This window comes from Entelurus aequoreus, linkage group LG18 (assembly GCF_033978785.1).
Source record: "Entelurus aequoreus isolate RoL-2023_Sb linkage group LG18, RoL_Eaeq_v1.1, whole genome shotgun sequence".
In the NCBI taxonomy this organism is placed as follows: domain Eukaryota; kingdom Metazoa; phylum Chordata; class Actinopteri; order Syngnathiformes; family Syngnathidae; genus Entelurus; species Entelurus aequoreus.
Window position 1 is genome coordinate 2,626,080 of NC_084748.1, and position 27,180 is coordinate 2,653,259.

The 27,180-nt window shown below is 41.0% G+C and overlaps 1 protein-coding gene across 3 annotated transcripts; it reads left to right on the plus strand.

The window, feature by feature from the left end:
* Positions 1 to 1,007: 1,007 nt before the first annotated feature.
* On the plus strand, positions 1,008 to 25,987 carry LOC133633671 (ankyrin repeat domain-containing protein 49-like). Of its 3 annotated transcripts, none has more exons than XM_062026287.1 (3): positions 1,008 to 1,067; positions 2,932 to 3,154; positions 22,619 to 25,987. In XM_062026287.1, the coding sequence occupies exons 2-3, from the start codon at positions 2,942 to 2,944 to the stop codon at positions 23,096 to 23,098; spliced, it is 693 nt and encodes a 230-aa protein (XP_061882271.1). In that variant the 5' UTR covers positions 1,008 to 1,067; positions 2,932 to 2,941; the 3' UTR covers positions 23,099 to 25,987. The 3 variants fall into 3 exon arrangements, with proteins under 3 accessions (XP_061882271.1, XP_061882273.1, XP_061882272.1); XM_062026289.1 differs by lacking the exon at positions 1,008 to 1,067 and adding an exon at positions 1,470 to 1,593; XM_062026288.1 differs by lacking the exon at positions 1,008 to 1,067 and adding an exon at positions 2,365 to 2,412.
* The last annotated feature ends 1,193 nt before the right edge of the window (positions 25,988 to 27,180 follow it).

A 27,180-nucleotide genomic window follows, 5' to 3' on the forward strand; every position in this document is an offset into this window, starting at 1 on the left:
AGCTTGTACCTAAGTTACGGTCAGAGCGAAAAAAGATACGTCCATCACTGCCTCTCTAGTCCTTCACTGTAACGTTCCTCATCCACAAATCTTTCATCCTCGCTCAAATTAATGGGGTAATCGTCACTTTCTCGGTCCGAATCTCTCTCGCTCCATTGTAAACAACGGGGAATTGTGAGGAATACTAGCTCCTGTGACGTCACGCTACTTCCGCTACAGGCAAGGCTTTTTTTTATCAGCGAGCAAAAGTTGCGAACTTTATCGTCGATTTTCTCTACTAAATCCTTTCAGCAAAAATATGGCAATATCGCGAAATGATCAAGTATGACACATAGAATGGATCTGCTATTCCCGTTTAAATTAAAAAAAATCATTTCAGTAGGCCTTTAATTCTTATACAGATAATAGAATAGAATAGAATGGACTTTATTGTCATTAAATTTGCATATAACGACATTAAGGACTCCAACTTAAGGTGCGGTAGTGGAAACAAATATGGAATAAAAATAAATCACATAAGTAATAAAGATAAAAAATAAGAATTGAAATAAACAGACTACTATCCAATAAAAACAATAAGCAATTATGTACGATATACAAAACAATATACAAACAACTGTACAATATACAGAACAAGACAAGAGTACTGGAGTAATAAGTGTCGGACGTATTGCACTCAAAGGGTAATATTGCACAATATTGCATATTACTAATAGTTACTGATTTAATACTTGTATGATGATAAAGGTTGAAAAAAAACATTGTTTCTTTTAATACATTAAAATCATGTAAATGATTAAAGAACAATTGAAATACAAAAAAAGTGCCAGTTCTACAATGGTTTGATTGCAGTTCACACAATGGCCGCTAGATACAGCAACGGCAGCAATAGACTGCTGCGCCGCCAAAGAAACAAACGAAGAAATGAGAAGCAGCCGCGGGGCGTTATGGGTGTTGGTGTCTTTTAATAATGTTCCCCTACAAATTTTCTTCCCTTAGAACTACATTTCCCATATTCACCCACCACACGCTCCACTGGTTTGTTTCGAATCCCGAAACGCCGAACGGTGAGAATTGAAAACGTTGTCCTCGTCTTTGTGTAATATTTTAATGCATAAATGTACATATAAACATATAAATATATACATAGTCTTATTTGAGCTGTGGTCGCACTTACGTAACCAAGTGTCACTTTGTGTGGGGTTTAATAAACGCGGCTATTTAGTGTGCATACACATCTAGAAGGCGTGGGTAGGTTAGGTGGGCCATTGTAAATAGCAACATTATCATATGTATACCTTTTAATATGAAGCATTTTAGGGCTACGTTGTTTTAACCGTGAAGTAACTACAAGATCCACATGAGCTTACACAAAGAAACAGGAAGTAATAACAAGCAGGCAGCGTCATAGACATGTTATAAGTAGACGCAGCATTGGCTGCTGTGACGCGAGAAATTGGGCCGCCATCTTGAAGTGGTGATGAGCAGCCTAAACTGACAGTTGACAGGCAGAAAACAAAAATGGTGTTCAGCGTTTTCCTGCTTAAATAAGAGGACTGTTGAAAATAGGACTCGGGGGATTACTTTTCACAAGTAAGATTTAACATTAACTTACTATTGGTTGTATTTTGTGAAAAGTGCATATTGTACATAGTTCTCTGCAAACCTATGAAATGTTCTATTTTGTCTTCATTATTTTGTCAGAATGCACCGGAATGCTTCATTTGTATGTGAAAATCACAAAGAAATCTTCTGGGAGAGGATGACCCCCCTACAGGGGTTTGGTTTACAAACTTTCAGCCCCACCTAGAACAAAATTCACCAGCCACCACTGATTATGATGCATTCTCATTTTAGGCAAAGTATTAGACAATACTTTCTTGACAGTTAAAGTAAAGTTAAAGTACCAATGATTGTCACACACACACTAGGTGTGGTGAAATTTGTCCTCTGCATTTGACCCATCCCCTTGATCACCCCCTGGGAGGTGAGGGGAGCAGTGGGCAGCAACCCTTGATGCTGAGTGCCAAGCAGGGAGGTAATGGGTCCCATTTTTATAGTCTTTGGTATGACTCGTATAATTGTAACCAGGAATAAGTCTTCAAGTAACAATATTCAAATACTAACATTGTTGGGTAAAACAGAATTTGGTTTTATTCTGAATCCAGTGAAACAGATTGGTGGTTTTAGCTGCAGCTAAAATGTGTTTTCTCTGGTTGAAAGTGCTCAAATGTGAACATTTCTACTGACACGGATGACAGCGCATGATATAAATGTTATTTTTTGCCAGTTTGTAAGGTAAATATTAAAGTCTGACGGCACTTTTTCCAGTGTGTAGTTTGGAGTATGGTCATGTGACTGCCAGGCTCCCTTTGATTGGTGAAACAGAAAGTTCTCTCTAACAAGCCAAAAGTACGTCTTTGCAATCAGTAGTCAATAGATAATTAAATGGAACAATCGGAATGAAATGTTGGTAGAAGATGGATGAATGGACAGAGATGGTTGGACATAAGGACGACAGGAAGGATATGTCTGCCAAAAATCCAAACTTTGTGTATGTTGACAAGTGTGAGATGGTTATATAAGTAAAGAAGAGCAGGCAGCGGCTCACACATTCTCATACTTTCTGTAACATCCAGGAAACAATGTCCGCTTGAATAATGTCTCAACTGTAATCTTTGTGAAGGAGCCCTGAATTGTTTTTATTTAAATGTTCGCAATATTTCAGGAAATGTATTCAATCCATGAACTGTTCTGAAATGGTATTTTTGACCAATTTTCAGGAGATTTCCAATATTTTGAATCGCAAATGTTCATGCTCCTTTTAGACACACGTAATAAAAGTGTTTGATGTTTTTTTGCTGATAAAATAACCACAACATTAGCGCCGCATAAAGTGTTTTTGCTCCCACCTTTCCCCAAAAATAATAGAGAGACCTTCATGGAGCTTCCAGAGGATTTGAACCAGGTGGAGCTGCTGAACTCGCACGGCCACCTGATTCCCCGAGGGGCCAGCAGCCTGTGGACTGGGAGTAAGGATGAGGATGAGGATGAGGAGGAGCAGGCCCACAGTGAGGAGTGGTGTCTACACAAAGAAGAAACTCTGAAAGACAAACCAGCAGAGCTCATTCTGTGGGCCGCAGGAAACAACCGTGTAAGTCTTCTTCTTCTTCTTCACCTTCACTCGTACTGCATTGGTCAGAAGGGAAAGTCAAACACAAATACAAATAGACGGAATAGAAATTGAAAGAGTAAATGAAACCAAATTTGTAGGTATAATGATTGATGATAAATTGAACTGTAAAAAATATACAACATAAAGTAGCAAGAAACACGTCAATAATGAATAAAGCAAAACATGTTCTAGACCAAAAATGACTTCATATTCTCTACTGCTCACTAGTGTTACCTATCTGACTTATTGTGTAGAAATATGGGGCAATAACTACAAAAGTACACTAAGGCTGCAGCTAACGATTATTTTTCTATAGATTAATCTATAGATTATTTTTTCGATTAATCGGTTAATCTATAGATTATTTTTTCGATTCATCTATAGATTTGATTTTTTTTTTTACCGATTTTTTATTTATTTAAAATGAAGATGAAAAAATAAATGTAGGCCAGTTTTTTCAAAAGGCATGGCTTTTATTTACAAAAAAAAAGAAGTATGGCCACTCAGTCAACATTGACAACAACATGACAAAATATTCTGTAACAATGTAAACATTTAAAACTTTTAACCCCATCCATCCATCCATTTTCTACCGCTTAATCCCTTCGGGTTCACGGGGGCGCTGGAGCCTATCTCAGCTACAACATTTAACAAAATTAAAAGTAGCTTATTTGCTTTTTAATGTGCAAATATAAAAGTCAACATCCAGTGCAAATCTTCATATTCTGCAATAGTATAAGCATTTCAAAAGTAAAAGTATTGCTTATTTTGCTTTAAAATGTGCAAAAATAAAGATAAACATCCAATACAAAAAAGTGCAAAACGAAATATTCTGTAACAACAGTGTAAACATTTCAACAAAAGTGAAAGTATTGCTTATTTGCTAAAATGTGCAAAAATAAAGATAAACATCCAATACAAAAAAGTGCCAATCTAAATATTCTGGAGCACTGTAAACATTAAGTATTGCTTTTAAAATGCGCAAAATAAACATGCAGTCCAACACAGTACACAATAACCAATTCTACTCATTCCAGTGAGTGACTAACAGTTGTAATGAAGAAAGGTTAGCATGTCCACATGCTCTGGTTCTTTTAGACTTAGACTTAGACAAACTTGAATGATCCACAAGGGAAATTGTTCAACACAGTAGCTCAGTTACAATGATGGAAAGGACAATGCAGGTATAAATAGACTAATATAGCTATAAAAAATCTAACATATATACGAATATATACATAATATGTGTACAGAGTAATTTATATACAGATATATTATATTATGTCTATAACATATATACAATATAAACCAATGACCATGTACAATATTACAGTATATACAGTCTATATGACAGCAGCAGCATAAAATGGAGAGTAGGTCAATATTTACAATATTCCCAGCAGCTGAAAATAGGCGCTCAGAAGGGGTCGATGTGGCTGGAACTGAGAGCTAATTAGCCTTCACCTCAAACCAGGACTGCGAGTGAGCTGAGCTGCAGTTGAAGTTTCTAGAAGGTCAACGGGCTCATAGTGATGTTACTAGTAGTTGACTGGGTGGTGTTTATTATCATTTGGGGAGAGTCCGCTGCCTGATGCTCACCTGCTAAACACCTATCTGCTCCACGCTGAAGCGCTGACTACCTGCGCTCTGAATACACACTGCTGATTGGCTGGTAATGCTATGTGTGTACCAATCAGATGGTTGTGTGGGTGGGACAATGCTGCGTGCTGAGACAGAAGCAGAAGGAGCAAAGCAGCTTGTCAACACTTTAGCTTAGAAACTCGTTCGGTACACCCCCGTACCGAACCGAAAGCCCCGTACCGAAACGGTTCAATACAAAACACTTACCGTTACACCCCTAGCAGATACAAATGACACATTCATGTTTTTGTGTAATGATGACAACGTATACTCGCGCGGACGATTGACTAGTTGATGGTTGATGGTTTTCCTTTTCAAATGTTGGTTCATAGCCGTTGTGCTGCTATGATAGGCCATTTACGCTCGACACAGTGTGCATACAACAACATTATTAGGCCGTGTATTGAAACACTTCCACACTTTTGACCACTTTTGGCGTGATTTTTCCCCCTCGCTCGCATCGTCTGCTTTGATCGTCTGCTTCGCGCTTCGCCATGACGGTAGTGTGACGTAAATATGCGACGCGTCGACGCACAAAAACGGCGTCGACGTATTTACGTAACCGATGACGTCGACGCGTCATTTCAGCCTTAAAGTACACTTCATACACTAACTGTGTTACAAAAAAGATGAGTTATAATGATACATCATGTTGGATATAGAGTACATACAAACACTTTATTTATTGAATCACAAATACTGAAATTCCAGGACATAGTGAATTTGCAAACAGCTAAAATGATGTACAAAGCAAACTATAACCTGCTAGCCAAGAATATACAACAATTCTTCTAAAAACACTTAAGACTAGGGATGTCCGATAATGGCTTTTTGCCGATATCCGATATGCCGATACTGTCCAACTCTTTAATTACCGATACCGATATCAACCGATACCGATATCAACCGATATATACAGTCGTGGAATTAAGACATTATTATGCCTAATTTGGACAACCAGGTATGGTGAAGATAAGGTCCTTTTTAAAAAAATGAATCAAATAAAATAAGATAAATAAATTAAAAACATTTTCTTGAATAAAAAAGAAAGTAAAACAATATAAAAACAGTTACATAGAAACTAGTAATGAATGAAAATGAGTAAAATTAACTGTTAAAGGTTAGTACTATTAGTGGAGCAGCAGCACGCACAATCATGTGTGCTTACGGACTTGCAGACTGTATTGATATATATTGATATATAATGTACGAAGCAGAATATTGATAACAGAAAGAAACAACCCTTTTGTGTGAATGAGTGTAAATGGGGGAGGGAGGTTTTTTGGGTTGGTGCACTAATTGTAAGTGTATCTTGTGTTTTTTATGTGGATTTAATTTTAAAAAAAACAAAAAAAACGATACTGATAATAAAAAACCGATACTGATAATTTCCGATATTACATTTTAACGCATTCATCTTTACTTAAGACCTTCAATATATCAGTAAGTGGAATTAAATGATGGAATGGATTAATAAACAATTGTACTAATATAATAATCCACTTCAAGAAACTCTTCAAATTTAAAGTGTTTACAAAGTACAAAGAAGAAGATAAGCATTCTGAATTTATTTCATCCATCCATTCATTTTGAAAATAATCTTACTCAGTGTTTCCCACACATTCATTTATTTGTGGTGGCCCACCACGAAAGAATTAAGGCCGCCACAAAAAAAAAAATTTTTTTTATTTTTATTTTTTTTTGTGTCCTGTCCAGCTTCTCAGGCAAATCATATAGTAGATGTAGATGCCCGTATCGGCTGTTCACGTTTACTTTACAAAAGAGAAGTGTAGGATCAAGATTTTTGGAGCTCTTTGTTCAGTGGATCAGATGTTTGATGAAGCTCTGTGTCTATCTCCCACCACTACTGTTTTCTGTTTATTTGTTACTGACTGTGGCAGGACACCTGTTTCACTTTATGTTGCTGGTAAATAATATGCTTGTAGTAGTAGGCTAAAGTTAAATTATTTAGTATGCACTAATTAAAGGGGCAGAGCTTTAAGAGACATTTTAGCTTTTATAATTTTATAAGATATATTTTTTGTAAGAACCACAATTATTACATATATTTCAGTGAATAACTTATTCAAATCTGTATATAAATATGTACATAAAGTGTTGTAATTATATTGTAAAATGGATGGATGGACGTTTAAAACAAAACTGTTATTATTAATTAGTAAGTATACATTTTTGAGCCTTTTTAGAGAAAATCATATCATTGTAGTAAATTATGCAAATTATTTGATGATGCAATTGGTGACCACGCCCATAGCCACGCCCCCACCGCCACATGTATCTTGGCAGTTTATGGGAAACACTGTTACTCATCTCACCATATGAAATATAACTTACTTTACCCAGTATTATATATTTATTTATTTGTATTGTGATTACTTGTGGAGTATATTGTGAATAAATTGAAGAACAGGAAGTGAACAACAGTTTTAGCAACTGTTATGTCAAAGAAAGGGGATAGGATTCTGCTTCTTCCTACTCCTTTTCCAACTTGTTGAAAAGAGAAACTGGAAATTGTGATGTATCATGTTGTATGCATGCATGATCCAAATAAACTCAAAGTCACCTGCACACATTCAACACCTGGACAAGGGGCCCCTCTAATGCGCTTATTTCATACTTGTAATATGATGTCTACAGGTAAAAGACACAGGTGTCATTTTAGGTTTGCTCTAAAATGTGGGCGGCCATCAGCTTGCCGACGTCACCTGCAGCAGACAGGAGGCGGTTACATAGTGCGTAGTACACAGGTGTCATAGTCTAGTTTAGTGTCATAGTGCGTAGTACACAGGTGTCATAGTCTAGTTTAGTGTCATAGTGCGTAGTACACAGGTGTCATAGTCTAGTTTAGTGTCGTAGTGCGTAGTACACAGGTGTTATAGTCTAGTTTAGTGTCATAGTGCGTAGTACACAGGTGTTATAGTCTAGTTTAGTGTCATAGTGCGTAGTACACAGGTGTCATAGTCTAGTTTAGTGTCATAGTGCGTAGTACACAGGTGTTATAGTCTAGTTTAGTGTCATAGTGCGTAGTACACAGGTGTCATAGTCTAGTTTAGTGTCATAGTGCGTAGTACACAGGTGTCATAGTCTAGTTTAGTGTCATAGTGCGTAGTACACAGGTGTCATAGTCTAGTTTAGTCTCATAGTGCGTAGTACACAGGTGTCATAGTCTAGGCTCGGGGGCCAGAAGTGGCCCGCTATGTATTTTATGTGGCCTAGAGTACTTTATCTTTTCTTACTAAATGTATTTATTCTTTATAAATATACACATACTGCATATAATAATGTAACAAATATTATATTTCATTAAAAAAGTTTATTAAATGAGTTTGAATTTAGGACTTGTCCAGGGTGTACCCCGCCTTCCGCCCGAATGCAGCTGAGATAGGCTACAGCACCCCCTGCGACCCCGAACGGGACAAGCGGTAGAAAATAGATGGATGGAGTTTGAATTTAGGTTGGATAGTGTTGCGTTTGACCAGATGTTCCTCCAAGTGGGATGTAAAACGCTGGTCAGTCCCAAGTTCCTTAATGACATATCAACTGAACTCAAACGGTACCACCAAGCACAGAATAGGTATTTTGTAATTTTATTGTCAAAGCTTTGGCAATAATGAGACCAGCCTCGAACAACACATACAAATGCGCAGCCCAAGTTGATCTGGCCTTCCACAGGCCAAAAGCAACTCTTTTCACACAAAGAAAGCCCGCCTTTCCCCTCCCCCCAACACTGATAAGAAGAGAGACTTGGGGGTTGTGTTCACATTCCTGATGGTTTACGACCCTATCTAACCAGGCAATCTGAAGACAAAGAGAAACTAGTATACAGAGTAAAATTAAGGAAAGAAATGAGCTGATTCAAACATGATTATGAAATAAAGAAATAGCTCTTAAACATATGCATTATCTACAATCCCCCTTCAGATCTTATCCAAAAGATCTCTCCTACGAGAGCAACACCTCTAAAGCACGCCCCACATTAAAGTAGGTGCTGTAGTTTTTTTTTTTTCTTTGAGCAAGCTAGCAATAAAACAACAGCATATTTACATGGATGACAGAAGGAGGGAGTCCACGTCAATGTCGTCATGGTCAGGGAAGGAAATCAACAATTCTCGAAAGTCTCCATTTTGCTTGACCCCCTTCAAAGACATAACGAGCCCAGAAACAGGGTGGGGTTGACCTTCTACAGCTCTAACAATGATGCGGGTGCATAGAGACTTAGCACAAGGGGCGATAAAGCAACCGCAAGAGGCTATAATGGCCAAGAAAACTCCAATGGAGACCAGGACAGACTTAATTAGGTCAGTCCACCTGCCAAATGTGCTTTGGAGCCAATCTTTAAAGGGGTCAGAGACCCCTGAAACTTCAGTAAGTTCCTTAGACAGGGCCTGGAGGCCCTCTAAGGCCCTCTGAACTGAGCCATCTGGTGCAGTGTTGTTAGGAATGAAGGTACAGCATTGGTCACCAAACATTGCACACACGCCTTCTTCCTTGGCTAGGATGCGGTCAAGGGCTATGCGGTTCTGGATGGCCATGAGAGAGGTCGGGGCAAGTTGTTCAGCAAGTCCCTCAACGGCGTCACGAGTCAGGTTGGTCAGTCTCAACAGATTATAAAAAACATAGTTAATGCGTTCAACATTTTTAGTAGCAGTCACAGGGAAAATAGCACCAATGATAGGAAGGTTCTCGAAACCTGCACAGGATTCACACCACAATTTGTGTTGTGAGGGGACCCCTCTTGGTTGTCCAATTGCATCAAAGTAAACACCATCAGGGTTTCTCATCAGATCAAAGGAGCCCTTTACACTCCTTCGAGATAAAACATGGCGGCGTCGGCGAGAAGTTAGAGAGGCCGCTGAGACAGGAGTTACAAGGGGAGTTAATTTGGTACCCACTAGGGTGAGTGGGGTCACCAGTCTAACCATAGCACAAAGCCCTACGGATAACGTTGGGATTCTAATGTACAATCTGTGCTCCCCACAATACCAGAATAAGTCAGCTCGTGCCCAAGGGCCTATCCTTGAGCCATCTATCAGTGTGGTGCACCAGGAAGGGTTAATGTCACCCAATTTGTTGGGGGACGAAGAGGGTCCTTTGAATTGAAAACACGTGTAATTCAGCTTTTGGGCCACAAATGGAAGAAGTCGGGTGGCATTGTCAACAGAAGGGTACACATGTCAGTCAACTTAAAAGGGGCGGGGTAAGTGTGGGGAAAAGGACGTCCAGCGGAACAAGCAACACAGTCACCCAGGTTTTGGCATCCACCTGAGCCACAGGTTTACCTGTACCCGCTCCTAAGGTCAAAGTTACCAGGCCTTCGGTGGTGATGTCATTAGCACGCACAGATGTGAGAGCCTTTGAAACACCACCAAGGTGGGGTGGTACTTTAGGTGCTACAGAGGGTGTAGAGGTAGTTAACGCCCTCTCAAGGACATTAATTTTAATAATTCCTTTAGAGTCTGTATCAGTCAGGTCAACCCCCAAAACAACATAAAAGGGACGATGGGCACCACTTACCATAGTATGTTGTCTGCATCCGACACCGATGGTTCAGGGTTGAGTCGTCACAAATATAGAGGTTATTACCACGGTAATAGCTATTGTGTCCCCCGTAATTAATCACACTGCATAGGTCAAAAAATAAGTCTTGCTATCCTCTTTGACCCAGTCTATTTAAAGTCCGCTGTTTGTTCTTAGACACTTGTCAGTCACTGTCGTCAGGAAGGAAGAACTGAGACACAAAGACAGTAGAACACGCCTAAACACCAATCCGTCAGGAAATACTTCTGGGCGTAACATCCTTGTTTTTCGACTATCAAAATCAGAGTAATTCAGGTAACGAAACGGGGATAAACATCAAACTTTTCACTTAATATAACGACACAGATAGTTATGCTGAAAACAAGCAAGAGAAATTGGATAACTTCGAGTATAAAGGCTGGTCTCAAATAAGGATATACAATATAGAAGTTAAAAAGAGTAATATAGGTAGAAAATCTCTCTCTCAGCGTCGTCTTCTGGGCTGTAGGATTATGTGTGTGTAATTAAGGCCTCGCTCTTCTATGACACTAAAAATGAGTCGTTTTCTGCTCCCGTTCTTCTTCAGCTGCCTCAGGCTCAAAAGGCGCTGCTGGGGGTCGAGTGGGGCAGATGTAGTGGCGATGTCAGCAATGACATCCGCTGGTAATCTGTCAGGTTCTTCAGCAGGAGTGTAGAGGGAGAGGTGGTACCAGGTGTCCCCTTTTCCAGCTAGTCGAAGGGCGTGAGACGTCCGTTCCACGACCTTGAAGGGACCACCTGGGCTCCGTCCACTTGCGTTTGATGACCTTGATCTTGACCCTCTCAGCGGCCGGAAGGGAATCTGGAGTGGCGGGCTGTCATCCTCGTATCTGTACAGAAGAACTGGCACACAAATTCTGCATTTTTTGTGTAAAATACCATTTTGGTTTTACGCTGAGTCCTCCTTCCATGGCGGCTGCTGGTCCTGTGAATGGCTGACCTGTATGCAGCTCATAGGGTGAAAAAACTCAAAGGGCGGTAAAACAGTTTTATTCACGGACCTTCGAATGATCATTAACGCTAATTGCAACATGTCAATCCAATTAAATTTGGTCTGTGCACAGATTTTAGCCAATTAGTTTTTAATGTTCTGGTCCATCCTTTCAACCTTACCTTGGGACTCAGGATGGTACCCCAAACCTGTGTTCTAGTCCGAAAGCCTTTTCGACCAAGGCTAAGTGAGGTTTTTTTTTTTTTTTTTTAAATTAAATGGTTGCCGTTGTCTGACCTAATCTTTTTGGGGAAACCATGTCGGGGTACTAGGTCATTCACAAGTCATTTAATTACTGATGTTGCATCCTCTTTTGAGGCTGTTGTTGCTTCCGGCCAACCACTGTGATTGTCAACACAAGTCAGTACGTACCTTTCCCTTGTACCGTATTGATCATATCAGTGAAATCAAAGACTATACATGATTCACCCTCACCTCCTCCATATTCTAAATTTGATCTACTAAACTACTATCGATGTGTAAAATCGTTATTTTCAAATTAAAATTAGTTATAACTTCTTACCCACGGTAAAAACGTTAAAACTATGGAATGTGTCAGAGTCGGATGATTGTCGATTTTGTTCCAAGGAGTCTGTATCCACCCTCACTCACCCCCTTCTGTTTCTGAAAAAAGGACTGTGTTAGTCATACTATCACTTTCAGAAACATCTAAGAAAAAGGTCAGCTAATAGTCAAGTAGCGGAGGACAGGTCATGTTTGAGGTCAATGATTGTCTCTTTAGCCTCTATGGTCCACTGGGGGGTGTTGTTAGGGTAGGGGACCCCTTAGCAATATCACAATTAACTCAAACTCAACTAAACCCTAGCTTTTATGTAACTTATTCAATATGGTGAAAGTAACAAATATGCTTATATTTATATTGTCACCAATACTAGAAAAATACTACCCTTGTGGCGAATGCTTTAGCAATAGTATTTTGAAATTTTACCACACCTGGTGGCCCCAATAATTCATTAAGTCAAGCTCATGTTGTAGAAAGTTGAATGATGCAGACACGTTTGTTACTGAATACTTTCTATCAGACTTCTGTCTTGACAACTATGTGTATGTAATGAGCAACTATAATTATTTGATATGCTTAAATGTGTAATGTGTCGTTTTAGCTCAGCTGTTGTGTAGCTGCTAGCTCCTCGTAGCCTACAGGTGTCTAAAGTGCAGCCCATAGTTATGTGTTTAACACAACTATGTGCTAAACCTAAACAATTGAAAATGTGGTATTTGGGTGTCGGTGTAATGTTTGGCAGCTACGCCGTGTCTTATCATTGCACCTAAGTTCTTTGGTTTTGTAGGCGAGACAGAGAGCAAGTGAACAATGTGGGACACAATTGTGTCCATCTTATACCATGCTAGTTGTTTCAAAGATAGGTCAACATGAGCAACCACACCTTGAGTTCCAACATATATAAATATACAAAGGAGTCAAAGGTCTCCTGGTATGAGTGTCTAACTGGTGATCATAACATATGGCGAGTCGGGTGGCAGAACACACGGAAGCATCTCAGCCAGTCAGGGTTTTCACTGTTAGAGCAGTTGGATGTCAGCCATTCCTGTTGTTTCAGGCTGTGGTAGGAGCCTTGGTAGTGGTGTCGCAGCTTGGTGGTTAAGCCGTCAGGTAACACCAAGAATGTTCCTTCTGTGCGATTTGAATGTCAGGGTACAGTCTGTAAAGGAGGTCCAGCAATCTGAACCGGAAGTGGTTTGGTGACAGGTAACCTTGTGACCCCAGCGAAGCCTTCGACCTTTAAAGAGGAAGCACACAGTTTCTTTGGTACCTCTGCATTCAGAATCGAATGGGTGGCGCCAGTGTCAATCACGAACTGATAACATTGTCGTTGACACTCATGTCCAGCAGGGGGCCAGTCTGTATCTCCTGCTGGGGCTCCTGCGGTGGGCGTCCTTTGCCACGCTTTTGTGTTCGTTTGTTGGCACTACGGAACCTTTCCCGTTCGAAAATGTTCACGACTCCAGTGACCAGGCTGGTCACAGCCGAAACAGTTTCCACCCCGGACTGGCTTTGAAGCATCGTGTTGTCCACCACCCGAGTCCAACCGTCTGGTCGCACGTCTGTTGAGGATTCTTTCCTCCACCTGTTGGAACTCAAAAGCAAGGTCACCCACTGCTGAATATATCCTAGCTGATCTTTGACCTTTTGGTTCTTTTAACCTTTTATTTTCAGCGATCTGTAAATTAAGGAGTTGCTTCCTTGCTGCTCTGTCATTAGCCTTATCATCCTCATCTTGAGGAAAGAGACTGCGCATAGCAGTAGCTATGTTTGTAACGTATGGTGTTATCGGTGAGGTCGAAGATTCAGCCATTAATCCTACTTGTTGTTCTGTATTTTTGCCATCTTGTGTGGAAACACAACGATACAAAATGCTTCTAAAGTCTCCTATTGATTTCTTCCCATTTCACTCAAACAACTAAACAAACAAACAAATAAACAAACTTGCAGCTAACCACAATCAACAGCATACCATTTACGAATACCTTCATTTGTCACTTTCTCATCTTTTCTTCTCACTGGAGTAGGAGGCGGTGGCCTAAAGTCTGGGCGGGTCGTTTGAATTGTCTTGCGCATGCGCGGCAGGCAAAACACCAATCAGTCTAGTCTGTCCTATTTGTCTCATTAATCATCGGTTCTTTTGCTGCATTTCGTTTTTCCACGTAATCCCCGTTTACTTTTATCATACGCTAAACTCTTAAATTCTCGAGCACCAACCCTGCTCTTTTTTTCTCTTGACCATTTTCACCAGCGCACACACACACACATGCACGTGTAAGCACTCACGCACACACAAGCAAGTGCCTACAGCCCTACGCACACACACCCACGCACACGTAAGCACTCTCTCTGCGTTTCACTTTACCATAAAACTTCCAGTTACTTTTTTATTTTATTTTTTATTTTACCAGACGTTTGAGTTCACAACTTTTCGAGTATTGTAAACTCCCTCTTAACCCTTTCAAGGAACGTTCTCTTTTTTTTCTTTTTAAACTCTACTTGCTAATTTTATTGTCGACAACCGTCCATTCAATTGATCATTACACAGTAATGATTCATCACATTCCTCCCCGACCGCCATCACATTCCTGTCTGTCACACTCAGTGGCCATTGTGTCTATTTTTTTCAGAAGGGCCTCGAACCCCTGAAGGCCTTTAACCCACAAACCATACGGCGGCCTTTAACCCCGTAATTTTTCGTACAATACGCAGCTAGAGCCTCTAACTCTAACCCGTGCAATTTATCGTGCAATATGCAGGCCTCTAACCTCCATATCATACGAGGGCCTTTAACCCGTTACTCTTTTAGGCGGCGACCAACTACCCAGGGTGAGCCACACCCAACTATTAGTTCACTCGTCAATGAAACTGCCCGTCACGGTAATCGAGACACAATGGCGTGAGTTGACCACCTATTTACAATTTTAATGCAATGGCAGGCTCGGCAAAAATGCAATCAATCTATCAAAATCACCATTCTGTGTCTGCGGTACAAAGCAGTGTTTAACTTACAGACTTCTGGGCAGACTCCTAATGCAGATTTTATCTAAAAAGAAAGGTTCTGCTTACCTTGAATTATGTTTTGGCCATGTGAGTCTGTCCAGAAGATTGCAAGAGAAGGTCCAATTGTCAGCGTGTCATCTCGGACGAAGCCCCCAAATTGTTGCGTTTGACCAGATGTTCCTCCAAGTGGGATGTAAAACGCTGGTCAGTCCCAAGTTCCTTAATGACATATCAACTGAACTCAAACGGTACCACCAAGCACAGAATAGGTATTTTGTAATTTTATTGTCAAAGCTTTGGCAATAATGAGACCAGCCTCGAACAACACATACAAATGCGCAGCCCAAGTTGATCTGGCCTTCCACAGGCCAAAAGCAACTCTTTTCACACAAAGAAAGCCCGCCTTTCCCCTCCCCCCAACACTGATAAGAAGAGAGACTTGGGGGTTGTGTTCACATTCCTGATGGTTTACGACCCTATCTAACCAGGCAATCTGAAGACAAAGAGAAACTAGTATACAGAGTAAAATTAAGGAAAGAAATGAGCTGATTCAAACATGATTATGAAATAAAGAAATAGCTCTTAAACATATGCATTATCTACAATAGATATATATAAATACTAGGGGTGTAACGGTACGTGTATTTGTATTGAACCGTTTCGGTACGGGGGTTCCGGTTCGGTTCAATGGTGTACCGAACGAGTTTCCACACGGACATATTAAGTAGCGTAACGCACGTTGTGTAAACAATGCACACCGAGGCACAACACACGGCATGCTAGCAGCTAACGGGCTAGGATAGACTGACCATACGTCGTCTTTTCACCGGACATGTCCTCTTTTGCGGAGCTGTCAGGGCGGAGTTTCTTAAATGCCTCAAATGTCCGGCATTTTGAGTTAGGGTTGCGTGTATTTTCAATGTACGTTCAGGGTTAAGAAGGGGTTAAAAACAAAACAAATTGTGCGCGCAGCAGCATTGGTGAGGGAGGGGCAGAGACAGAGAGAGAGAGAGAGAGATGATAAACGCGCATGCGTCGCCAGGCTCTGCTTTTTATCCATAGATTTATCACATTTCATTTTTTATTATCTATAGCAGGGGTGTCAAAAGTGTGCCCCGGAGGCCATTTGCGGCCCACAGCTAATGTTTTAAATGTTCTAAAAATACTATTCAAATAAACAAAAACATAACAAAAGTGAAATAAAAAAGCTTAAAGGTTAAATGTAATTTATAAAAAGTTGCAATGTTGACTAATAAAACAAAGCTGTTTTATTTTTCTTTCAAACTGTCATTGCTCAAAACATAATATTGAATCAAAATCAATGTTATTATGAATGATTGAGCTATGCAAGGTTCCCATTACTTCACATCAAATATTACACCAAGAAAAATATTTTTGCTGGAAGATTTTGCAAATTTGGTAAATAAATAACCCAAAAATGTATATTTTGTTGTTTTCTTACTGTACCGAAAATGAACCGAACCGTGACCTCTAAACCGAGGTACGTACCGAACCCAAATTTCTGTGTACCGTTACACCCCTAATATATACACATATACATACAAATAAAACATATGAAGACACCTTCTCATTCAATGTGTTTTCTTTATTTTCATTGATTGATTGAGACTTTTATTAGTAGGTTGCACAGTGAAGTACATATTCCGTACAATTGACCACTAAATGGTAACACCCCAATAAGTTTTTCAACTTGTTTAAGTCGGGGTCCACTTAAATTGATTCATGATACAGATATATACTATCATATATACTATCATCATAATACAGTCATCACACAAGATAATCACATTGAATTATTTACATTATTTACAATCAGGGGTGTGGAGGGGAGGAGGGGGTAGGATATGGACAGCAAGTAGTGGACATAGAGAGAGAGAGACAGAGAGAGAGAGAGAGAGAGGGAGAGAGAGAGAGAGATCAGAAGGCATAAGAAAAAGTATCTGCATTTGATTGTTTACATTTGATTGTTAGCAATCCGGGGAGGGTGTTAGTTTAGGGTTGTAGCTGCCTGGAGGTGAACTTTTATTGCGGTTTTGAAGGAGGATAGAGATGCCCTTTCTTTTATACCTGTTGGGAGCGCATTCCACATTGATGTGGCATAGAAAGAGAATGAGTTAAGACCTTTGTTAGATCGGAATCTGGGTTTAACGTGGTTAGTGGAGCTCCCCCTGGTGTTGTGGTTATGGCGGTCATTTACGTTAAGGAAGTAGTTTGACATGTACTTCGCTATCAGGGAGGTGTAGCGGATTTTATAGACCAGGCTCAGTGCAAGTTGTTTTACTCTGTCCTCCACCTTGAGCCAGCCCACTTTGGAGAAGTGGGCAGGAGGACTTGCTCTAAGCCAGTGGTCCCCAAACACCGGGCCGCGGACCGGTATGATTGGTACCGGGCCGCGCAAGAAATGTAATTTAAAAAAAAAAAACCTTTTTTTTTTTTTTTTTTTTTTTAAAATTAAATCAACATAAAAAACACAATATATACATTAGATATCAATATAGATCAATACAGTCTGCAGGGATACAGTCCGTAAGCACACATGATTGTATTTCTTTATGAAAAAAAAAAATGAAAAAATATATATATATATCACCCCCCCCCCCCCCGGTCCGTGGGACACTTTTTCAAGCGTTGACCGGTCCCCAGCTACAAAAAGGTTGGGGACCACTGCTCTAAGCCACAAGTGTCAAACTCAAGGCCCGGGGGCCACATCGAGCCTGCCGCATGATTTTACATGGCCCGTGAAAGCCTGGAAATAATATGTGTCAATAAAGTACTTTGTCTTTTCTTACTAAATGTATTTGTTATTCCATCCATCCATCCATTTTCTACCGCTTGTCCCTTTTTGGGGTCACGGGGGGTGCTGGAGCCTATCTCAGCTGCATTCGGGCGGAAGGCGGGGTACACCCTGGACAAGTCGCCACCTCATCGCAGTTGTTATTCCATTTTGACAGAAAAAAATACATGTACTCCATGCACCTGCATCATTTTTAAACATTAATATTATCTAATAGCGCAACAAATATGACATTATCATATATTTCAAACTTTTTTGTTTTGTTTTTGTAAAATAAAAATAAACAGGTAAATATCCGCTTGACTTGAAGTCATCCATCAAATTGTACACAGTCAAAACAACTTGTTGATTTTATGCTTACGATTCTACAGCTCAGTTGCCAGAATTTTACCGTAAAAAAACAGAGGTACCGTTTTTCCATTCAAAATTAATATGTCAGAAAAACCACCAGAGGTTTTGTTGTGAATCCCTGCGACTGAGCTGCCAGGTTTTTACCATAAAATCTACAGATTTTGTTTACACTGTACATAAAAATATATACAGTATAATTCTCAAATGCATAGCAAGTAATATTAATATCAACACTAACTTATACATTTATATTTACATCGCAAGTGGCCCTTTGAGTGCAGCCATAACTGCACCCCTGTTCTAAGCCAAAGTCTGATAATGCTGTCAAATTATAATCTTTTCACCGCAGCATGTACAGTACACTGGACATTTTTGGGGGGAGTGCAAACCTGCGGGGCTTTGTACAATGCACACACAATTATATTTCCAAGCACTGCTGCTCCTGGAAAGTCATTGAAAACATTATTATTGCTCTTAACATTTTGAAGCGATTCCCTACTAGGAAAGAAAAAGCTATGTTATGCTTCAAAAGCTGCATTGTAAATATAATTCAGACTGTAGTGTTGTGTTTGTCACCTGGGATCACGTTGAAGACTTTGGAACCACTCATCTCATTAAAAGTTAACAACAGGAGTGTAATATTACATAGATCAGGGGTCACCAACGCAGTGCCCGCGGGCACCAGGTAGCCCGTAAGGACCAGATGAGTAGCCCGCTGGTCTGTTCTAAAAATAGCTCAAATAGCAGCACTTACCAGTGAGCTGCCTGTATTTTTTTAAATTTTATTTATTTACTAACAAGCTGGTCTCGCTTTGCCCGACATTTTTAATTCTAAGAGAGACAAAACTCAAATAGAATTTGAAAATCCAAGAAAATATTTTAAAGACTTGGTCTTCTTTTGTTTAAATAAATTCATTCATTTTTTTACTTTGCTTCTTATAACTTTCAGAAAGACAATTTTAGAGAAAAAATACAACCTTAAAAATGATTTTAGGATTTTTAAACACATATACCTTTTTACCTGTTATATTCCTTTCTCTTCTTTCCTGACAATTTAAATCAATGTTCAAGTAAATTTATTTTTTTTATTGTAAAGAATAATAAATACATTTTAATTACATTTTTCATTTTAGCTTCTGTTTTTTCAACAAAGAATATTTGTGAAATATTTCTTCAAACTTATTATGATTAAAATTCCAAAAAATTATTCTGGCAAATCCAGAAAATCTGTAGAATCAAATTTAAATCTTATTTCAAAGTCTTTTCAATTTCTTTTAAAATTTTTGTTCTGGAAAATCTAGAAGAAATAATGATTTGTCTTTGTTAGAAATATAGCTTGGTCCAATTTGTTATATATTCTAACAAAGTGCACATTGGATTTTAACCTATTTAAAACATGTCATCAAAATTCTAAAATTAATCTTAATCAGGAAAAATTACTAATGATGTTCCATAAAAGATTCGAATTAGCTAGTTTTTCTCTTCTTTTTTTCGGTTGAATTTTCAATTTTAAAGAGTCGAAATTGAAGCTAAACTATGTTTCAAAATTTAATTGTCATTTTTTTTCGTGTTTTCTCCTCTTTTAAACCGTTCAATTAAGTGTAAATATCATTAATTATTAATAATAACATAGAGTTAAAGGTAAATTGAGCAAATTGGCTATTTCTGGCAATTTATTTAAGTGTGTATCAAACTGGTAGCCCTTCGTATTAATCACTACCCAAGAAGTAGCTCTTGCTTTCAAAAAGGTTGGTGACCCCTGACATAGATGAAGAACACATATCCATGGATATTTTCTATAAAAATCACATACAATACAGAATAGTTTGTGTCAAAATGTAATATTAATCAGTCGTGCATGTTAGAGTTTATTGCATTAAAAGTTTGTAAACAATATTTTATTGATTTTTACATTGTGACGAAATTCAATTGAATACTTTAATTCTTCAGACACACTGAATATCTAATACAGTCCTCGCTCACAACATCACACTTCAAATATTGCGGCCTACCTGGCAGATTTTTGTAACAAACAAAAAAAAATCTAAGTACACACTCCACATTTTTGGCCTGAATTAAGTGTTTAAGTCCTTTTTAAGGCTTTTGTTTTCGGGTTTTGAGTGACAATTGTTGGCAAATCTTCAAGTTTTAGCAGAACAACTTTTTGATGCACTTCATCTTAAACTCCTGCCTCATCAATAACACATCCCCACATTGGTGACTTTTTGACACAATCGATATTAAGGCTGAAACGACGCGTCGACGTAGTCGACGTCATCGACGTCATCAGTTACGTAAATACGTCGACGCCGTTTTTGTGCGTCGATGCGTCGCATATTTACGTCACACTACCGTCATGGCGGAGCGCAAAGCCGACGGTGCGAGCGAGGGGGAAAAAATCACGCCAAAAGTGGTCAAAAGTGTGGGAGTATTTCAATACACGGCCTAATAATGTTGTTGTATGCACACTGTGTCGAGCGGAAATGGCCTATCATAGCAGCACAACGGCTATGAACCAACATTTGAAAAGAAAACCATCAACTAGTCAATCGTCCGCGCGAGCATACGTTGTCATCATTACACAAAAACATGAATGTGTCATTTGTATCTGCTAGGGGTGTAACGGTACGTGTTTTGTATTGAACCGTTTCGGTACGGGGCTTTCGGTTCGGTACGGGGGTGTACCGAACGAGTTTCTAAGCTAAAGCTAACTTTAGCTGCTAAAGTGTTAACAAGCTGCTTTGCTCCTTCTGCCTCTGTCTCAGCACGCAGCATTGTCCCACCCACACAACCATCTGATTGGTACACACAAAGCGTTATACAAAGCGTTATCAGCCAATCAGCAGTGCGTATTCAGAGCGCATGTAGTCAGCGCTTCAGCGTGGAGCAGATAGGTGTTTAGCAGGTGAGCATCAGGCAGCGGACTCTCCCCAAATGATAATAAACACCTCCCAGTCAACTACTAGTAACATCACTATGAGCCCGTTGACCTTCTAGAAATATAAACTGGAGCTCAGCTCACTCGCAGTCCTGGCTTGAGGTGAAGGCTAATTAGCTCTCAGTTCCAGCCACATCGACCCCTTCTGAGCGCCTATTTTCAGCTGCTGGGAATATTGTAAACAAGAAAAGAACCAAACATGTACACATGCTAACCTTTCTTCATTACAACTGTTAGTCACTCACTGGAATGAGTAGAATTGGTTATTGTGTACTGTGTTGGACTGGATGTTTATTTTGCACATTTTAAAAGCAATACTTAATGTTTACAGTGCTCCAGAATATTTAGATTGGCACTTTTTTGTACTGGATGTTTATCTTTATTTTTGCACATTTGAGCAAATAAGCAATACTTTCACTTTTGTTGAAATGTTTACACTGTTGTTACAGAATATTTCGTTTTGCACTTTTTTGTATTGGATGTTTATCTTTATTTTTGCACATTTTAAAGCAAAATAAGCAATACTTTTACTTTTGAAATGCTTATACTATTGCAGAATATTAAGATTTGCACTGGATGTTGACTTTTATATTTGCACATTAAAAAGCAAATAAGCTACTTTTAATTTTGTTAAATGTTAAAAGTTTTAAATGTTTACATTGTTACAGAATATTTAGTCATGTTGTTGTCAATGTTGACTGAGTGGCCATACTTCTTTTTTTTTGTAAATAAAAGCCATGCCTTTTGAAAAAACAGGCCTACATTTATTTTTTCATCTTCATTTTAAATAAAAAAAATAATCACTAAAAGGAAAAATAATCTATAGATGAATCGAAAAAATAATCTATAGATTAACCGATTAATTGAAAAAAATAATCTATAGATTAATCGATAGAAAAATAATCGTTAGCTGCAGCCTTAATCGATATCAACAATGGGATGTAGCAGGACTTGATGGGTCTCGGCGTGGCATTTAATGCTAACAAGACTGGAGATGAACTCTTAATGATTTCAAAGATGCACATCCTCTTTGGCATCAATAACTCGATGTGAAATGACGCAGGAGACGCAATGCTAACAACACAGCTAATGATTGTAGCTGTGACTGTCAAATTGACCAAGTTTTTGCAGAACAACATACGCCCGTGGTTACGTCACATTTAAGCTTAGTTCTAACTTTGAGGATAACCCAGCAAGTGACAAAGTATTTTCACGTCATGGCCAGGTTTTAGTGGCCGGGTGATGCTTTGAGGGTCCTCTGGGCCACATGTGTCGAATTCAACGCCCAGGGGCCCCGCCACATCATTTTATGTGGCTTGCGAAAGCCTGGAAATTGTGTGCGTTGACTATTTACATTGTAGATAGTCACATCAAAACTATGAATGAACACATGTGGAGTTATGTACTTAACAACAAAAAGGTGAAGTAACTGACAACATGTTTTGTATTCTAGTTTGGCAATAATCAGAGCAAAGGGAGGCTATTCTGAAGAAAGTAGAATATAGAACATGTTTTATATTCGGCCTAGAGTTTGACACCTGAGCACATGTTGTTCCAGGAGGAGGTGAAGTGTATTATTGATTATTGATGACGTTGCCTTGCAGCTGTCCACCATGGCCAGGCTGTTAGCAGCAGACGCCTCACTGGTGCACAGCCGTGACGAGGACGCTTACACGCCGCTACACCGCGCAGCCTACGGCGGCCACGTGGACGCCGCCTCCGCCCTGCTCGCCGCCGGCTCCAAGGTGAACCCCCGCACCGTGGACGGCTGGACGCCGCTGCACAGCGCCTGCCGCTGGGCCCGAGTCGGCGTGGCGACCTTGCTCCTGCAGCGCGGCGCCCGCGTCAACGCGCAGACCAACGGCGGGCTGACGGCGCTGCACCTGGCGGCCTCCCACGGCGGCGGCGCCTCCGCGGCAGACTGGCGTTGCACTCTAGAGCTGCTCTTGTCGCAGCGGCAACTCAAGGCGGGACTTCGCAGCAGCAGCGGGGAGACCGCCGCTGAGCTGGCTCGACGCAGCGGCCCCTTTCACTTCCTGTTTGAGATGGTGGAGGACTGTGTGCATGCTGTCCCACCTGTGTGACATCACTTCCTGTTTGAGATGGTGGAGGACTGTGTGCTTGCTGTCCCACCTGTGTGACGTCACTTCCTGTTTGAGATGGTGGAGGACTGTGTGCTTGCTGTCCCACCTGTGTGACATCACTTCCTGTTTGAGATGGAGGACTGTGTGCTTGCTGTCCCACCTGTGTGACGTCACTTCCTCTCTGAGATAGTGGAGGACTGTGTGCTTGCTGTCCCACCTGTGTGACGTCACTTCCTGTTTGTGATGGAGGACTGTGTGCTTGCTGTCCCACCTGTGTGACGTCACTTCCTGTTTGAGATGGTGGAGGACTGTGTGCTTGCTGTCCACCTGTGTGACGTCACTTCCTGTTTGAGATGGAGGACTGTGTGCTTGCTGTCCCACCTGTGTGACATCACTTCCTGTTTGAGATGGATGACTGTGTGCTTGCTGTCCCACCTGTGTGATGTCACTTCCTGTTTGAGATGGAGGACTGTGTGCTTGCTGTCCCACCTGTGTGACATCACTTCCTGTTTGAGATGGATGACTGTGTGCTTGCTGTCCCACCTGTGTGATGTCACTTCCTGTTTGAGATGGAGGACTGTGTGCTTGCTGTCCCACCTGTGTGACGTCACTTCCTGTTTGTGATGGAGGACTGTGTGCTTGCTGTCCCACCTGTGTGACATCACTTCCTGTTTGAGATGGTGGAGGACTGTATGCTTGCTGTCCCACCTGTGTGACGTCACTTCCTGTTTGAGATGGAGGACTGTGTGCTTGCTGTCCCACCTGTGTGACGTCATTTCCTGTTTGAGATGGTGGAGGACTGTGTGCTTGCTGTCCCACCTGTGTGACGTCACTTCCTGTTTGAGATGGTGGAGGACTGTGTGCTTGCTGTCCCACCTGTGTGACATCACTTCCTGTTTGAGATGGAGGACTGTGTGCTTGCTGTCCCACCTGTGTGACGTCACTTCCTGTTTGTGATGGAGGACTGTGTGCTTGCTGTCCCACCTGTGTGACGTCACTTCCTGTTTGAGATGGTGGAGGACTGTGTGCTTGCTGTCCCACCTGTGTGACGTCACTTCCTGTTTGAGATGGAGGACTGTGTGCTTGCTGTCCCACCTGTGTGACGTCACTTCCTGTTTGAGATGGAGGACTGTGTGCTTGCTGTCCCACCTGTGTGACATCACTTCCTGTTTGAGATGGATGACTGTGTGCTTGCTGTCCCACCTGTGTGATGTCACTTCCTGTTTGAGATGGAGGACTGTGTGCTTGCTGTCCCACCTATGTGACGTCACTTCCTGTTTGTGATGGAGGACTGTGTGCTTGCTGTCCCACCTGTGTGACGTCATTTCCTGTTTGTGATGGAGGACTGTGTGCTTGCTGTCCCACCTGTGTGACATCACTTCCTGTTTGAGATGGTGGAGGACTGTGTGCTTGCTGTCCCACCTGTGTGACGTCACTTCCTGTTTGAGATGGATGACTGTGTGCTTGCTGTCCCACCTGTGTGACGTCACTTCCTGTTTGAGATGGAGGACTGTGTGATTGCTGTCCCACCTGTGTGACGTCACTTCCTGTCTGAGATGGTGGAGGACTGTGTGCTTGCTGTCCCACCTGTGTGACGTCACTTCCTGTTTGTGATGGAGGACTGTGTGATTGCTGTCCCACCTGTGTGACATCACTTCCTGTTTGAGATGGTGGAGGACTGTGTGCTTGCTGTCCCACCTGTGTGACATCACTTCCTGTTTGAGATGGTGGAGGACTGTGTGCTTGCTGTCCCACCTGTGTGACATCACTTCCTGTTTGAGATGGAGGACTGTGTGCTTGCTGTCCCACCTGTGTGACGTCACTTCCTGTCTGAGATAGTGGAGGACTGTGTGCTTGCTGTCCCACCTGTGTGACGTCACTTCCTGTTTGTGATGGAGGACTGTGTGCTTGCTGTCCCACCTGTGTGACGTCACTTCCTGTTTGAGATGGTGGAGGACTGTGTGCATGCTGTCCCACCTGTGTGACGTCACTTCCTGTTTGAGATGGATGACTGTGTGCTTGCTGTCCCACCTGTGTGACGTCACTTCCTGTTTGAGATGGAGGACTGTGTGATTGCTGTCCCACCTGTGTGACGTCACTTCCTGTCTGAGATGGTGGAGGACTGTGTGCTTGCTGTCCCACCTGTGTGACGTCACTTCCTGTTTGTGATGGAGGACTGTGTGATTGCTGTCCCACCTGTGTGAAATCACTTCCTGTTTGAGATGGTGGAGGACTGTGTGCTTGCTGTCCCACCTGTGTGACATCACTTCCTGTTTGAGATGGTGGAGGACTGTGTGCTTGCTGTCCCACCTGTGTGACATCACTTCCTGTTTGAGATGGAGGACTGTGTGCTTGCTGTCCCACCTGTGTGACGTCACTTCCTGTCTGAGATAGTGGAGGACTGTGTGCTTGCTGTCCCACCTGTGTGACGTCACTTCCTGTTTGTGATGGAGGACTGTGTGCTTGCTGTCCCACCTGTGTGACGTCACTTCCTGTTTGAGATGGAGGACTGTGTGCTTGCTGTCCCACCTGTGTGACGTCACTTCCTGTTTGAGATGGAGGACTGTGTGCTTGCTGTCCCACCTGTGTGACGTCACTTCCTGTTTGAGATGGTGGAGGACTGTGTGATTGCTGTCCCACCTGTGTGACATCACTTCCTGTTTGAGATGGAGGACTGTGTGCTTGCTGTCCCACCTGTGTGACATCACTTCCTTTTTGGGGCAGGTGGTAGCTGGAGCCTATCCCAGCTGACTTGGGGCAAGAGGCAGGGTCCCCCCCCCCCGACCCAGACTGTCACAGGTAGCAAAAAGAATCGATTCACATCTGAATCACGATTCTTATTTATCCCGATTCTATAGCTACTCACAATTTTAAAAAAAAAATCATTAAAAGGCTATTTTCATTGATGTATTTTTTTTTAATAATACAACCAGAAGGAGATTTTTTTTTTAAAGTTTCATTATAATTATTATACAAAATACATAGCGAGAATCGACTCTGAATTGAATTGTCACCCCAGGAATCGGATGGAATCGTTAGGTGGTTTAAGATTCACAGCCCTAGTTGACAATAAAATAATAAAATATAATCCATCCCCCTTATAGGTGTGACAAATATTGACTGTAGGGGTGCACACAAAAAATCGATTCACTTGCAAATCACAATTCTTATTTATCCCGATTCTATAATCGATTAATCATTCCCAAAAATTGAAACAAAACAAAAAAACAGCATTTTTTTGTATTTTTTTTAAAAACTGGGATCTTTTTCTAAATATGTTTTTAGGCCACATCAAGTTTCATTATAATTATTATACAAAATACGTAGCGAGAATCGGTTTGAATTGATTCTAGATCGAATCGTCACCCGAGTAGTCGGATGGAATCCCAAAGCTTCACGGCCCTATGGTAATAATCTGAGTTGATTTGGACAGTTGACAAGAAAAGATATAATGCATCAAGACAGCAGTGTGATGGCACAGGTGTGTGTGTGACCGCCTCACACCTTTATTTTGTGCAGGCAGGAAGTGACTAAGGATGAAATCAATGTTGGTGACTTATAGCTGGATATGTTGCCATGGTAACGTGCTTCAGCGCAGCTTTTGTCGGAGGACAGGAGCTCAAAAGTTGTACATTGTTCAATCTGTAGAGGACATGAAAGCTTTTTTGAAACAGACTTACTGTAAAAAATAATGCATCAACTCCTGTGATTAATCACAAAAAATAGGCAGATTAATCCCGCAGTTTATTCCTTCGCAGATGAGTACCTGGAAAGTACGACTAAGTACTTCATAATACCGTAGTAGCACGTTTTGGGCAAATAAATGACAACATAAAACATAAGAAGAATGTTCCCGTATGACTTTCTGGAAATAACCTGAGTGATAACCTGCGATTAATCATGATTCAGTGTTTCCCACAAACTGCCAAGATACCTGTGGCGGTGGGGGCGTGGCTGTGGGCGTGGTCACCATGACATCATCGAGTAATTTGCATAATTTACTACAATGATATGATTTTCTCTAAAAAGGCTCAAAAAATGTATACTTACTAATTAATAATAACAGTTTTGTTTTAAACGTC